Below are 17,493 nucleotides of genomic sequence, written 5' to 3'. Positions count from 1 at the left end.
CCGATTCAACAATTATATGAAAACTTTTGCCATTACGATTCTTCGTGTGACGTAAAGCGTTTATTTATTATTGAAGTATCATTGACTATCGGAATAGGGTATCTAGGAATTTCGAGTAACTGCCAATACCACAGTGGCCTGCAAGGCAAACCCAAATAAGCACCAACGAAATTGGAAGTTATCAATGACAACTCCAAATCTCCAATTCAATCAATTGCCCATCGCACAAAATTATTATTAAACAGTTTAACAGTTTTCTCTCTAAGTTACAGTCTTCATCGGCATTATTTATCTATTTACCGTAATAATAGCTTCTCAATCATTCATCTAGTGTAGGCCACATCTACCACACAATTAATTTACTAAAATAATGTATCGTAAATTAATTCAAAGGTATATGAAGGCATGGAATTCGATATTGTTTTCGGTAAGTATTGTAAGATTTTATTATATTCAAGATAAGTTGTCTCGGGTGAACGTATAGTACTCATAATACGTTGACAATATGTATTTAGTTGTCGAGTCACGAAAGGATTTGAGTTGAAGAGAGTGCTAGCTCTCGCTGGCGACGCTCGGATTACGGAAAGGCTCTCACGGGCTTAGCTGAGGCGCTGTGCGAGAGCCAAAATGTCTTCTAAACTCACGTTGCGCTGCCTTGGCTTAGCCTCCATTGTTAACTGCCAGTATGTTTTGCGAAACAATATATTAGTATTTTACACTTTAAATCCTTGAAAACGTATTTTATTTTTACTAATATTATTTAACACCAGATGAAGTCTTATTAAGTTTATATACCATATACCTTAAAAGCGCACTTCAAGTTCTTTTTTTATTTATATATTCACCGGCATTGCATTTATTTTAACGCTTAGATGCCTGAAATGATTATTAAGAACTGTCAATGTTCCAAAGTAAGGGACGAGAAGAGCAGGACGTTCAGCTGATGGTAATTGATACGCCTTGTCCATTACAATGCAGTATCGCTCAGAATTCTTAAAAAACCCAAAATTTCTGAGCGGCACTACCATTGCGCTCGTCACCTTGTGTTGTGTCGGCGTAGATGCAAACATAAATATGTTAAAAGCGGAATTAGTACGTCTTTTAAAAGAAAACAAACCAACCAAGGTCCGATACGTCATTGACGAAATAGCGTTAGAACATGGGCACAGAGTTATACGGTTACCGCCTTGCCATTGTAAATATAATGCAATTAAGTTGATGTGGGCTCAAATTAAGGGATATGCTGCAAGACGCAGTACAGGACCCCCATTTACCGCAACAAAAATGCTAAAAATATTAGAAGAAGCTTGTGAACACGTGACTAAAGGAGACTGGGAAAAGGTTGTGAATAGAACTGTTAAATTAATAAGGGAAGATTCTGAAAAAGATGTAAAAATAGATAATATTCTGAAAACGAACTTATAATTAATGAAGGTGATGATAGCAGTGATGACACTGAAAATAGCAGTATGGACGAATCTGATTAAATCTGGCCTTTTGTTACACCTTTTTTTGGTCTCTTTTGTATTCGTATGTTTCTTATGTGCATATAAAGTATGTATATTCATTTTCATTCCAATATTCAGTCCGTTCAAATATATTAAGTAAACATTCATATTTTTGTTTTATTAAACCTTTTTAATCAGGTACCACTTGCATCAAACTAATAGATTTGATTATATTTTTTTCGAGAATAAATTAACTTTTCACATCACTATTATAATATATCAAATCGGCCATCATAGCGTGCCGCTAGTATACTAGCAGCCATTGACATAAACGGACAAGTCTCATACAAAATTTTTCGACGTTGTCACAGCTGTCACACACTTTGTAGACGTATGAGTGATCTAAGTACTAAACCTACAATTGATTTCGGCGTCAGGTGACATACTTCCCGAGCTGTACACGACGAGCGCGGCGCTTGAGGATGAGGAGAGTGCGGAGGAGTTGGAGGAGCTGGATGAGGTTGAGGCACCTGGCGTGGAAGAATGCTCACCGTCACCGCCCGCGCTGGCCGCTCTGCCGCCCCCTGCGAACCCCTCATCGACACCCCAGGATTCGAACCTCGCCGCTGACACACAGTACTACAGGTACCTAATAATTATTACTTTATCTTATTATCGTTTAAGTTTATTTTTTTATTTTACTTGCTACACTTTTTGAAGTGAAAACTTCTTTAGCAACGTTGTGATTTGAAAGTCGATGAATCGAAAAAGTGACAGTAAAAGAGACACATAAATTTATAAGATTCAACGTAGGATCATATGAGATAGGAAGCATTTTACCGTATTTTGGTACATAGTTGAAGAAGAGATTGTCTTATGCATGACGGGGGATCAGTACAAAGACACCAGTAGAACATGAATATGGTAGCGGTGATAGTAATGTCTAACATAGCGATTGAAATCAAAATACAGTTTAGAGTTTCATGCACAATGTAGGTTTCACTACAGACATGTGCACGGAATTTTTTGACACCAATTAACAAAATATAACTTTATTACTAATATATATTTTTAGTATCATTTTATGGTGCAAATCGCGACTTAATCACAATATAGTCATCCCGTCCAAACAATACATTAAGGTTAGGGTTAGAAAGTGTAAAAATAAACACAAAAGTACATATAATATATAATATACTAAAATAAAGATAAAATATATGGGAAAATAAATACATAAATATAAAATAGAAACAATAATTTACTTATATTACGATTTTAAATTATTGTTGAATTATGTTGATGAATACAATACATACAGATACTATCATATACTTGTTTAGTCCTATTTTTTTTCCTCTTTTGTGCATGTATCTAACAGTATAAAATATGTAAGTTGTATTTATATAAATATAATATTATGTATGTGTGTATATACAGGTTGTCCGAAAGTTATGGGACATGAAGGGAAAGTACCTTAAATATCGTAGATAGGGTATTTTACTGAAAGAAGACTTTATGTTACTTTTGAAATTTAGTAATTCTGCATTCCAAGATTTTCTAAAAATTACTTGCCTCGTCTGGGAATCGAACCGACTTAAATGTAAAAAAAGCACGCCTATTTTTATGATGCCAATCGAAAGAATGGCCAAAAACTAATAACTCTTCTTAAGTGACATTTAATTTTAAAAGAAAGGAGCAACGTAAAATGTTTGAGTCAAATTTCAAAAAAGTTATTTATTGCCGACAACGACGTCCGAAAAGTAGAGATATTATCATTCCATAGATAGCATTGATTATTCGTAATATATAATATAAATATAATATATAATAGTAATATTTTAATGAGTCCGCTGCCTTTTGATTTTCTTATCATTTTATAGTGAATACTCGATATGATATGGCACAATTCTGTTTGTAACTCGCCCACGTTCTCGTATCGTTTTTAAACTAAAAAAAAACTATGCTATAAAGTATTTTAATTATGACGTCTACATCTACGATATTTAAGGTACTTTCCGTTCATGTCCCATAACTTTGGGACACCCTGTATATCCTTTATAATGTTAAATTATTGCCTTATGTCGAGTTATATGTAAATAAAATCTCCCATACCTTTAGATAAACTGGAAGAGATCTCTTTTAATATAATATTAATGATATTGACACACTTTTTACACAAATTATCTTGCCCCAAGTTAAGCATATATAGCCTGTGTTATGGGTTACAAGACAACGATATATTTAATACAATATACGTACTTAAACATACATAAATTCATTTAATTAGTGCGATAAAGTATTTCTGCTTTAATTAATTCATTCATTATCTCTCCCTCTCCCTCGTAATCAATTATTTGAAACAAGCCTGCAACAAACACATAAAACGTCATGGAGAAATTCGCAAGACCCAGTACGTCATAGTTTCGAGACTGGCACTCACCTGACATTCCCGTATATAATACAAAGTTGCCTCATGAAGGTAAGAAGTAACAAAGATGTTTGGAGTGGAGCGAATGTGAATAGTTTCCTTGATATTAACATTCTCGGAATTTTGATCCTTATCAATATACTCTACGTTGTGGTATAAACACAACTTTGATAAGAGACACTTTAGCTCACGACTATTTACTTCAATGGAAAATATGAATATAATTCTGTATATTTTTTCGTTGTCTCTCCTGTAAATCGTGTGTGTTTAATACAATACAAATATGTGCAAATAAATATTTATTCAAGTTGTTCTCTCTCAACTTCAATGTATTAAAAAAAAACTATGGTATTTTGTCTGATTAACGCGAGTGTTACACATTTAAATAATTTTATTTAAATAAATACTGACACACTTTTATACAATTTATCTAGCCCCAAACTAGGCTTAGCTCCTTACTTAAGCATACATAAATACCTACTTATAAACATCCATCACTCGGAAACAAAAACGTACATATTCATCATATTATATATAAAATTCTTGTGTGTGCTGGTGTCCTCCTCCCAAAACGGCTAAACTAATTTGTGTGTATATCGGGTAGGTCTGAGAATCGGCCAACATCTTTATCTCATACCCCTAAATGATAAGGGTCCCCTATTAATATTACTTTTTGACCATTTTTTTTTAATCATTATGATTCAGCACTAAAAATACATACAACTTCAAATGTTCACCCGTTTACGATAAACACCCATTTTTGTATCACGATTTTTATAATATTATTCTCTTTCATCCACACCTCCGCGAGATGGCAATCGAATATAATAATTATTGTAGTACGATCGATATATTTTATGTACGATATAATATATATTTACTAGGTCTGAGAATCGGTCGTCATCTGTTTTTTTACCCCAAAAATTTTAATTATTGTTTTGTTTATTACTTTAGATGGCAATACAACGTATGCTGGGTCAGATAGTCGTAATATAAATGTTTACCGGGATTCCAACCCGGGACCTCTAGCTCAGTAGGGTCCTGTATTAGAAAATATTTAACAATTCGCATAAGGAAGTCATTTTAGCAAATTAAAATAATAATTAAACAATAATAATATCTCAGTTATGGCGGACACTTCTTACCCATCTGATATAAGCACTCAGAGTCACTTGTAGGCGGCGGGAGTAACTGCTCGCAGAATTAACTCGGGTGTCGAGTGAATAATGGCGTAATATTTCAAAGAGAACCTCACTCGTAAATAATATTCTCTGTCATCGTTCACGTAATGATGCCTTCAATTAAATCTCTGCGACTCTATCATTTCCTTCCCGTACTTTTTTTCACTTTGAGTGTAAACTCTTTGTTCGTTAATGTTCACAACATTGATTGGTGTCTAGAACGTAATAGAGAGATACTACTTGAAATTATCACAAATCTTTATATTTTTTAATATTCAAAATGATCAATTTAATATGACAAAATAAATCCCTTAAAAAATTATGTTCGTAGTCAACTAAATCACTACGAGAATTAAATTGAAATCTAAGAGAGAAGAAATGGCGCAAGAAAAACAATATCATTTGCTTTTGGACACAGGCTGTCCGATCATTAGATATTCTGCTGTTGAGTAGTAAGATTTACAGCGGAAATTTGTTTTAACAAAACCACCATTTCTAATGCAATTTTTTTATGACAATAAGGGACGAGAGAAGCAGGACGTTCAGCTGACGCCATGCCCATTACAAAGTATGTGCCGCTCAGGATTCTTGAAAAATCCAAAAATTCTGATTGGCACTACAATTGTGCTCGTCACCTTGAGACATAAGATGTTAAGTCTCATTTTTCCAGTTATTTCGCTAGCTACGGCGCCCTTCAGACCGAAACACAATAATACTACATACTGCATATTATACTAGTGGACCCGACAGATGTTGTCCTGTACACACGTGACACCACATTAGCAAAATATAACTTAACTACTAACATACATACTTACATGATATGGTGCAAATGGCGGCCTTATCACTATATAGTGATCCCTTCCAGGCAACCATTTGTAATACAATAAAAGAGAAAGACAGTACATTAAAAGGGTAAGAAAAGTGTCAAAAATATAGACACACATAATATTTACTATACTAAAATATATATAAATTTATAAGAAAGTAAAATAAGTAAAAAGTAGGAACAACAATTAACATATCATAATTCTTGAATTATGTTGGTGGATACATACAGATAGATTCTATCAAATAGAGGACAGATAATGTTTTTTTAGTTGATTTTTAAAGGATGCTAATGATTGTGCTTGACGGATAGTAAGCGGCAGTTTTCTTTAGGAGATCACTAACATACGAAGGGGAATTTTATTGGTTGCTGTGGTGGCGTAAAGGTTCTTCAGAAGCCCGAAGGACGGGAAAGGTGGGGAAGTGGGGAGGCGAGGTGGAAGGGTTAATGTTGTATCATTCGTAGCTACACGGCGGCACTGGGTGTGACTCTGGGTGCCGGTTGTGGGCTACTGCTGCTCAACGTGCTGGTGTTCACCGGCATCTACCTGCAGCGCGGCAGACGGCGAGCACGCAGACCAGCTCGTCACGGTGGGAGCACCTGATATTTTAATGATAACTATAATAATAATCTTAGATCATTTATACCTATAGCGCCTTCTGTGAAAACGTCGAAACAAATTGAGTTTAAACTAATCTCTATTTTGAGCAATGCACGCACACTAATACAAAGTGTCATACAAATCGCGTGTGTAAGACGTAGCTTGTCACGCACACTAAGTAAATTGTAATCGGTTTTCTAAGAGCAAGAGATTATCTAGACGTATAAGTTATCTAAGATATTAATAATAATTTAAGCAAGTTGTTATTTTTAAAGTGGTATAGGTAATTAAATTTGTAACCAAAATATTTGAATGATTCGGGACACGAACCCGAACTGGAATGGTTGGCTCAGTGGTAAGAGGGCTCGGACGGAACCCGAGAGGTCGCGGGTTCGAGTCCCACATCGTTCATAAATTTCGGTTAGAAATTGAATTTGTATAATGATAAATGTCATTTAATCAAGTGCAAAAAAAAATAATATGCTAACAGAAAGTTTTACGCCTTACCCTCTACTATACTTACTAAGTGCAAGTGCACTATTCATTAGTAAGTACTACAGACTCGCTTACAGTAATGTCCCACTTAATTCAGTCACTTTTTAGCCTAAATACATGGTCGGATTCGGTACGATACCGGACCAATTGGTGCGGGGAGCCCACCCGAACATTCGATGGTCCGGCCGTACCAAATCCGACCATGACGACGACCGTCTCTTAGTCTTGCCGGAGCCCGTGATTGTGTGTAGGTTTTTGATATGACTCAGTTATTAGACTGATAGAATCATTTCAATGAAATGTTTACGTCAAGGAACTGCCTATTATTGTATTTTTGTATCAAAACATTGAAGCTCCTCATTTGTTATGTTGTCCCGTAAGATAGATCTTTTATAGCTATAGATGTGGAGGTTCGGCTATAGAATAATTAATAAGAAGCGAGTTGTAATAATTTGGTGGTCTAATTTCAAGATATTGAATAAAAAAAATATTTATTACTTTCAAATAAAGATACATACAAGGGGCACTAAAAGTTTTGCACTTCTAGCTAATCGGAACAATTTGAATTTCGAATGTTGTATTTTTTGAAACGTTGCAACCTTCGTAGTAATAAAAAGAATCAGTTGGCGGGAAATCATGTGACAACTGTTTTTTATTACACATCAAAGCCTGTGTCAAAGCTCTACGTACGCAACCAAAATGGAATTACGCCGAAAAGATTTTAGAGCGATGATTTTTTATGATTTTAAAAGTTCTCTCTCTCCGCAAGACTGTGCTGCTCGCCTTCAAAATGCTTTTGAGAGAGGAGCACCTTGCTTGAGCACCGTGAGGCGATGGTTTACTGAATTTGAGAGAGGTTGGGTTTCTTTACATGACGAATTTCGTGAAGGGCGGCCTTCAACTGCCGTCAACGTAAATAATGTGGCTACTGTTAAGCGGCTAATTGAAGATAACCCTGGGATTACCTATGATATAATTCGAGGAATATTGAGGATTGGTATTAACCAAATTCATAAAATTTTAGACGAAGAAGTGAAAGTTTGGAAAATTTTGTTGTCGTTGCATCCCTTATGAACTGACAGCAGAGCAGAAGTGGACTCACGTGAAATGGTGCTCACAGATGCTAATGAAGTACGACCACGGACATTCTTATGCTGTTTATGAAATTGTTACAGGAGACGAAACGTGTCGTCCTGATTTATTGTTTTGAACCCAAAAAAACAGCAATCCTGTGAATGGGTGTTTGAAAATGATAACATGCCAATAAAAGTGAGGCAGGCGCGAAACATTGGTAAAAAAATGATCGCATTTTTTCTCTCAGCGCCGGGTCCCATCTGCACAATTCCACTAGAAGATCAAACGAGTGGTAATGCCGAGTGGTATTCTACCATTTGTTTACCCAGGGTGTTAAAAAAAGTTTGCGAAAGACGACCAAAAAGCCGCGTTCTCCTACATCATGACAACTCTTCTTCACACACGGCCAACAAAACTAATTCATTTTTAGCTCCCGAACAAGTACAACTCGTCACCCAACCTGCAAATAGCCCCGACCTAGCACCCTGTGATTTGTGTATTTTCCGCAAAATCAAAGATTTGATGAGAGGTTTCACTTTTACCAATTCCGAAGAGGAAGTGATAGCGTTTAATCAGCACGTAGAAAACATGCCTTCAGATCTGTGTTTCTCCTGTTTTAAAAAATGGTTCGATTGCATGAAATAGTTTTTAAAATGTAAAGGAGAGTATTTTGAAAAGCAATAAACATAATATTTTGGTTATAACATATTGATTTTTAAGTAACGCAAAACTTTTAGTGTGACCTACGTATTTTACAAAATCAACATAATATACAAGTAAATACAATACAGTAGGCAAAGTGGAGTATCTTAATCTGCTCGAAATAATATTTCATGCAACGCTGGTTTTTAGCCATCCCCATCTTCCTAATGGATACAAAGTTATGAGGACAAACAAATAACTATTACAAAAATATCAATATAAAATCAAACCTTTTTAAAAAATACTGTATCAACATTTGCATTTTTATGAGAAGAGTGTGTTTGTGTCTGTGAGATTATAAAAGAAATGTTTTTTAATATGTTTGTATCTATATATAAAACTATCTTCGTCCGCGTACATACATTTCTGACACACGTAGTGCCTATAAAAATCGTCGTTAAAACTGTATTACTTGAAGATATCGCAATATTTTTTATAGAATAAAACTTAGATGTTTTAATTGAAATCTATCCAATAGTTATTGTATCATTTTATTTATTTAGCTGTCCAATACTATTTAATAAAATAAGTTTGTGTGCGATATGGTAGTAGTCGCCTTATTTCCTTGTATGCTCATGGAAATGTATTTTTTTTTATGTAATTTATTACTAGGTAACAAAATATATTTATTTTGTTTTGACCAGTTGTAACTTTTTTGGTTATAAAGATATCATTTTATTGAATACAAATTTGGAAATTTAATACATTTTTCGAGTTAAACATTACATCACAATAATCGAATGGGTTGTTAAAGAACACAGCATTTTCTAGACACTTAAAAAGCTAGCAATGAGACTTTTATTCATATATATCGAAAGATAAACCAACACGATTTATGATTTATATTATATATATATGAGTGAAGAAAGAATGACGAATCAAATATTTAGGGCAAGTGTGTGTGGGCAAGTCGGTCGCGGGAGACCTCGTAGAACATTCGTCGACCAAATTGGGGACGTTTTGAGAAAAGGAGAGGTTCGCAGCACCCGCAACCGGCGAGCATGTATGAAAAGAGTAATGAATGTAGGGGAAGCGCGTGAGGTTTGTAAGGATAGAAGCAAATGGCATTCTATTGTCTCTTCCTACCCCGATTGGAACACAACCATGTTTATATAGACAACGTATTATTAGCAATCAACGTCAGTATATCCTTCAATCTTAGCCTTCTATGTATTTTGGTAAAGGTAAAGGGGCTCCTGTTTCTGAAATTAGACCACTAAATGTTGGCCAGTCATTCCAACCAGCCCTGCTTCTTCCAGAAGTTCTGAACCCTCCTGGGGTGTTCGCAGAATTCCTGGAGCGATCTTATACTCATAAGTCTTCGATGTATTTGTTAGAATTGAAATATTAAATAGATTCCATATGTTACCACGCAGGCAGCTCGAGGAGTCGTCACACCGGCTGCGAGCTGGGCGCTGTCTGCTCACCGCGGAAGAGCACGCTCAAGGTAACCTTGTGGCCGATACTGCCGTCACCCTTTTTTTATGGAAAAGGAGGACAAACGAGCGTACGGGTCATCTAGTGATAAGTGATCGTCACCGCCCATTTTCTCTTGCAACACCAGAGGAATCACAGGAGCGTTGCCGGCCTTTAAGAAGGTGTACGCGCTTTTTTGAAAGTACCCATGCGTATCGTCCCGGTACCGCACAAGGGAGTTCATTCCACAGCTTTGTGGTTTGTGTAAGAAAGATCCTTGAAAACCGCACTGTGACGGAACGCCATTATTCAGACACTGTGTATGATATTAGGATAGCTTCGTACGACGCGCCACAAATTAGGATTTGTGGCGCGTCGTATGAAGGTGGAATTCGGCTTCAGGAAACATCTGAAAAAGCTTCTCTGAACACTCCCCTTGATAAACGCAATAGAAGACACAAAATGAAGCGGAGACTCTACGCAACGCCAGGTGACCGATCCGTTCACAGAACACTGGGTCCCCGGCAATTCGACCAGCCCTGTGTTATACGCGGTCATGTCCTAGTTCAAGCTGATAATAACAAAATGTATGGACGATGTGACATTCGAACCCACGCCTCTCGAGTTACGTCCCAGCGCTCTTATCAACTAAACCAACCGTCCACATGTCACACGATCCGTTAATTTTGATATGTTTGTTCAACTCTTGGGATGTTAGGATCTACTTTAATTGAGTACGAAATTGACTTGAGATGTCGTCCTTTAATAATTAGTATTTTTTTAATAATTTTGATCACAAGCGACAATGGTGCTATATAGATTCCATTAAGACATGATAAAACAATGAGAACGTATTTCAGCTGTGACCGCGCTATTGCCATAGCACTTACTTACATAGTACTGTTAAATTGAATCATCAACACCTCTTGTGACATTTTATAGTGAAATGTTTTTACCAATGCCAGCTAGATTTAAAAAAAACGGGTCTTGCCGTAGAACCAACGGAGTAGAAACAGCTCGCAGTCCCTCTCTCTGTATTCTTTGAAATTCAATATTTTCTGGCTGTCATGTGAAAGACTTTCACTCTGAAATCCCACAGGAAGGATGTTTTACTATAATCACATGGGAATTTCACACTTATACTGTCAAAATATCAAATACAAATTATTTAAGTTTTCTTTAGTGTTAATTCCGCCAATATTTGTCTTTAAAAACAATTCGACACGTGTTTCGCCTCTACACGAGGCATCCTCAGGACGTGTTGTCTCGCCAAAATCTGGGTCTCGTGCAATATTGGCGGAATTAACACTAAAGAAAACTTAAATAATTTGTATAATTATGGATTTCCGCAAAGTAACGCCTAATTCAATAAATTTTCTTAAAATATCAAATGCAATATTTTTGTTAAAAGGTTTATATTTCTAACTCCAAATATAAAAATAACGACTAGAACCCCCGCGGCACTTCGCAAAGTTTTTCTAATCTGGTAATTGTCACGAGATATCATCAGATTACCAGTGGAAGGCTCCTTTGCACAGGACGCCGGCTATATTATGGGTACCACAATGGCACCTATTTCTGCCGTGAAGTGTAAATGTGTAAACATTTTTGTTTCGGTCTGAAGGGCGTTTTAGCTAGTGAAATTACTGGGCAAATGAGACTTAACATATTCTTATGTCTCAATATGACGAGCGCAGTTGTATTGCCGCTTATAATTTTTGGGTTTTTCAAGAATCCTGAGCGGCACTGCATGCATAGGGCATGGCGTATCAGTTACCATCAGCTGAACGTCCTGCTCGTTTCGTCCCTTATTTTCATAAAAACAAAAAAAAAACATACAGACGAATTGAGAACCTCATCCTTTTTTGAACTCGGTTTAATTACAATAATACAGTGTATCTGAAAAGTTTCATGTTAGAATTTCAAGTGTTAACTAGGTATAGTATTATAACAAAGTAATTTCCACAGCGCAGCAGCGAGCTAGAGTTGAAGGAGAGACAGGACAGTTCGTCCGGCGCTCCCACGCTGCATCCCCCCGCGAAGAAGAGAGTGCAGATACAAGAGATCTCCGTCTAGAGTACGAGTACTAGAGTCTGCGTAGCGGCAGCGTGACAATACACTAACGGCCGATCCCAATATATCTATCTACAGATAGAGATAAATTACTACCTTCTACTGTCAGTAATTACCTGTCAATAATTTGAAGCTGAAGACTTAACATCTTATGTCTCAAGGTGACGAGCGCAATTGTAGTGCCGCTCAGAATTTTTGGGTTTTTCAACAATCATGAGTGGCACTGATTGTAATGGGCAGGGAGTATGAATTAACATCTGCTGAACGTCCTGCTCGTCTCGTATCCCGTATTTTAATAAAAAAAATGTCTGTATAACGCAACCCAAGTCACATCATCATAATATTAATACTGTTCTTGACACATGAATAACATTGGGTATATCATCTTCTCGGTCCCCAAATGCTATCTAACAACATTATGTCTTCATTATAATATTCAAAATAGGTCACCATTTATGTATTGATAGACCTCGATTTCCAATATTTTTTTCCACACGTTTTTTATCGAAACTGAAAGTGTTAATATGATATTTTTTATTATTGTACAAAATTTATAATTTTATAGTATAAATATAACAATCTATAAAAAAAAGTGAAATTAGTGTCCAACATTACAGTAATTAAATACAATTGTATGAATAAATGAATGAATGAATGAAAATACTTGATTGCACTAATACTACATAATAGTTACAATTTATAGCAGTTATGGTAACACAATTAGGCGACCTTATCGCTATTCAGCGATCTCTTCCAGGCAACCTACAGGTATTTCAGTTGCTTTTATACGACCTTATTGATTAGCCAAATATTATTATGTTAGCCAGTACGTAAAACTAGCCGAGTAACTCAGATGTGTTTTATTGTCTGTTGAATGAGTTGTTTCTGTAAATAATAATTGTCTGTTTAAATTTAAGAATTCATATTGACATAGTAGCTAACATTATGTAGTAGCAAGATATACGAATTTTGTATACATGATAAATATTTCAAGTTTTTTTTTTATGGAATAGTAGGACAAACGAGCGTACGGGTCACCTGGTGTTAAGTGATCAGCGCCGCCCACATTCTCTTGCAACACCAGAGGAATCACAAGAGCGTTGCCGCCCGGTTGAGGAAAGTGTACGCGCTTTTTTTGAAGGTACGGTACCTTCAAAAAAAGCGCGAAATTTGAAAGACTTTGTACTAATTTCAAGGAATTTTCTGATGGAATATACTTTTGTACATATTTTATATGTGTTGCCGTTTAACTTTAGCAATATATTTATTATAGTTTCTAATTGTATATGTTAACAGCTAGGCTGTATATCTCCTAACATCTGCAACACTATGTTGACGTTTAGGAGGGTAATGTTGATTGATAATTGGACGTAGATCCTGAAAAACGTTCCAAGCCACAAAAATCTCATTTTAAGGAATTCAAGTTTAAAGTTTAATAAATATTAGTGTATTCCATACATGTGGGTTGGGCTACTAAGTCATGATGTCATTTAAAATGTGACACTAGGTCCGCCATGTTTTGTCAGTCGGTTAATATGAATCACGTGACCAGATTGTGTTCTTAACTCAATTTCGACATGATTGTGGTTTGGAATGTTTTTCTGGAATAACGTCTAATTATTGTTAATTTATGAGATTTATATATTATAATGTGTATAGTATATCTCTGTTTAGTTACATGTGTTTCAGTTAAACAAATTAAATTTAAAAAGAAAATTAATACGAGCGAGCGAGCGCTCTTCCACTGAGCCAACCATTCGAGTGACGTATCGTTGATAAATTGAATTTAATTGAATCTTGTATGTCTTGTTCAACTCTCTGTAGACGAGGCCACTTTCTGAAATTCAAGTACCGCATCGTTCATAAATTTTGTTTCCAAATTTAATTTGTATAATTAATCCCAGAAGTGTTATCACTTTAAAAAAAATCACAAAAATGTTCAGTTGTTGGTAAGGTAATTAAAATGTACTTGGTATTGTTAACACACAATAGTCCGGTTCCTATAGAACTTTGTACAGGCAGACGAAGTTCAAGCTGAACTAGAGAATGACTTCGACTCACTTGATACTAGTCACGTCCCAAACCAGTGACACTCATCCTTAGTGGCCCAGCTCTACGCCAAATTTAAGTTTAGTAAAAGTTTAATTGATATTTATAATTTAGATACCTCATTTTTTAATGTTACTAATTATCAAATTAAATTCAAAATCATTTTATTCATGTAAATCAAGGTCAAAAATTACTGGCCTAAAGAGCTGCTTCGAATTTTGGGCATTTCCACAATTCTGTGCGGCACTGAATTATACTCGTAATGGCCGAATGATTTACAATTAATTTTAATTTAATTAAAGTCACGTGTAACATGAATATCATCAAGCGATGTTTCGGTTCGAAAATTGTGACTACCGTCTTGACATAAAATAGATTTTCAGTTATTGACGTGTTTAATGGTTCCCATTCTGTACACACGACTGGTAGGTCGTCTAATTCAATATTGACTTGACCCTTCTCCGCGTACCCTACGAAGCTAAAAGCACTTAATATACTTATAGTTTCTGTTTTAATAGGTAATGTTATTTACCTAAGTCCTTCGTATAAAATGATTCCTGCCGCCTAATTCCAACTTCGAACGACATGCCACAAATTAGGACATCACCCCCCCATCTGGATGTGTGGCGATCCCCCAAAGTGCGGTTTACAAGGAACTTTCTTCCACGTATTACAAATCTGTAAATAGGGCTTCCGATCCTGCGGTCTATTTCCAATCTCGGTATTTGCGGGAGTGAAATTGACTATCCCGCGGGATCTCGGGATTCGCAGGGCCCGCACTTAGTAACTAATATAATCTTATCTGAGCCATTTTTAGGTGAGAGATGTGGTCTCTGCCTACCTATGTAATGATTACGTACAAAATATAACAAAAAACAAGTAATAAAAAACTTTTTTGTATATTATAAAGTTATTATGAGATCAGGATACTGAGAGATATAATCAAATTAATATAAGACAACAAGAGAGACAAAAATATTGTTTTATCAACAACATAACAGTCTGTTTCTTTGTAATCCCGCAAATCCAGTGGGATCCCGCACGCGTAATACCGCCGAGATTAGAAGCCCTAGCTGTGAATGAGCTTCCTTCTGGGGTGTTTCCGGGACTATACGTAATGGGTACCTTCAAAAAAACGCGTACACCTGCCTTAAAAGCCGGCAACGCTACCGTGATTGCACTGGTGTTGCAAGAGAATGTGGGCAGCGGTGGTCACTTAACACCATGTGACCCACCCGTACGCTCGTTTGTCCTCCTTTTCCATACAAAAAAATTAATAAGTTGAAAGAAATTAATATACAGAAATTGAGTAGAACGCAATAATGGATTCCACGCTAAGTAGGCTATGAAGAGCAACAATAATTAATTAATTATAAACTTTTTATCATAAAATTCTTGAAAGACTTGACTTAGTCGTAAATCATAATATTGTGCATAAATTTAAACGTAGAGCCACAATGAGTCTACGTCGTGTCGTAAGGCCGGACACACACCTGCTGCAGCGCTATTGAGGTTTTGTTACGTTTTTATTTTAAATGATGTAGACCAAAACAAATGCGCATCTATGAGATCCGTTACAAGAAATTGTTACAATCTACGTAGTGAGCTTACTTTGAAATTACTTTTTACTTTGGGACGGAGTATAATGGAATCCTCTTCTTGCCTTTAAAACCCGCATGAAACTAACACAAAACCTTCCTCGGGTACATGTATAAAAAGAGTCACAGTTAACGACAGCATGCATAAGTTTTACCAGTTTCTGTTGCTTTTGATCTCAACAGTGAGGTTATAGTACGTCTGGCAAGAACGGCGGGTTTTGCGAGAAATTTTTTGCCTCACACAGTCACTTTGTACACACACTTGGAATCAATTACCAGCTACAGTTCTTCCGAACCGATACTCGTGTCGCGTCGTGTGTGTTACCCTAAAACGTCAGGGACCTTCAAGCTTAGACCTTTCTCCCAAGTTAAAGGCCGGAAACGTATCTCTTGATCCCTGGTGTTGTGGACGTCCATGGGCAGTTGCCTTGCCACTTCCCATCACATTTTGCTTCTTGTTAGTTTGCCCCCCTCCCCCTTTAATAAAACAACAACAATGGAAAGAAGCATTCTCAAAATAAACAAAAAACAATAAATTAAAAATGAGTCAATACGATAAGAAACAAAGGTTACAGACGCACTGACACGAGCCCTGAAGCTTAAGTGGCAATGGGCAGGACATATTTCACGATAAACTGATAATCGATGGACAATCTTAACCACAAGATGGAATGGACCAACATTAGGCAAACGAAGAGTTGGCAAACCAAATAAACGGTGGACTGATGACTTAATTTAACTTGACTTAACTTTAATAGCAGGAAAAGACTGGATGCATAAAAGCAAAAATCGAACACTATGGAAAATGGAGGAGGCCTTTACTCTAACGAGATCCACAACTCAAATAAATAGAAGCATAAGCAACTAATCTTACTAACACCAAACTATTAGAAATATATCTTACCAACTAATACTACTAACAATTCACTTGTCTAAAAAGAGTTTTGGATTAAATGAGGCATTATTATTATTATTATATAAAACAAAATATCCATATACCAACTGGTGTGCGACCATACATATTAAAATAAAATAAATATATAAATACACGCATCGGATTACTTTTGAACATTATTTATAAATATAAGTGATTTGTTAATACTATATATACTAATTTTTGTACATAATGTATTTTGGTCGTCATAGTTTAACGTCAACATTTTAATGTTGTAAATTCGTTAATAGATTAAGTTTTACAGGTGGATTTTGATATAAAAATGACACATAAATTATGCCGTTAATATATTTAGAGGGGTATAGATTTCAATAATTAGCGCTACGAGTAAAAATCGCCTAAGTGCTGATTGTTTGAGAGTACCCTTAACATAACAATATACAAGAAGTAACGAGAAGAAGAAGTTTTCCGATAATTAATCAGGAAGCTGTTACGGTGAGGGCCGCCCCACACTTGGCGGACCGTCGGACGCGACGGTCGCCCGCCCGACTTGTTCCGATGTAGAATATTCCACGTCATGCTCCGCTTTGTGAGCACTCCCATAACTCCGAGCGTTTCGAATTAATTTCCATTTTTGTCCCGAGGCAAAGCTTTCAAGTTTTCAGTAAATAAAACAGACATTGTTTTTTTATATCTCGACTCAG

At 36.0% G+C, this 17,493-nt stretch overlaps 1 protein-coding gene across 1 annotated transcript in view; it reads left to right on the top strand.

Moving 5' to 3' along the window:
- The window catches only part of LOC126980061 (neuroligin-1-like), a 33,951-nt gene extending 17,328 nt beyond the window's left edge, over positions 1 to 16,623 (top strand). The window contains exons 6-9 of the mRNA XM_050829682.1: positions 1,886 to 2,097; positions 6,356 to 6,476; positions 10,135 to 10,205; positions 12,143 to 16,623. Coding sequence (XP_050685639.1) covers positions 1,886 to 2,097; positions 6,356 to 6,476; positions 10,135 to 10,205; positions 12,143 to 12,250 — 512 coding nt within the window. The 3' untranslated portion in view covers positions 12,251 to 16,623. The remainder of the gene's footprint in view (positions 1 to 1,885; positions 2,098 to 6,355; positions 6,477 to 10,134; positions 10,206 to 12,142) is intronic.
- Positions 16,624 to 17,493: the final 870 nt, after the last annotated feature.

The sequence above is a fragment of the Leptidea sinapis genome, chromosome 4 (assembly GCF_905404315.1).
Source record: "Leptidea sinapis chromosome 4, ilLepSina1.1, whole genome shotgun sequence".
NCBI classification, from domain to species: domain Eukaryota; kingdom Metazoa; phylum Arthropoda; class Insecta; order Lepidoptera; family Pieridae; genus Leptidea; species Leptidea sinapis.
Note: the sequence above shows the minus strand (reverse complement) of the source record. Positions and strands in the feature narration are given on the sequence as shown.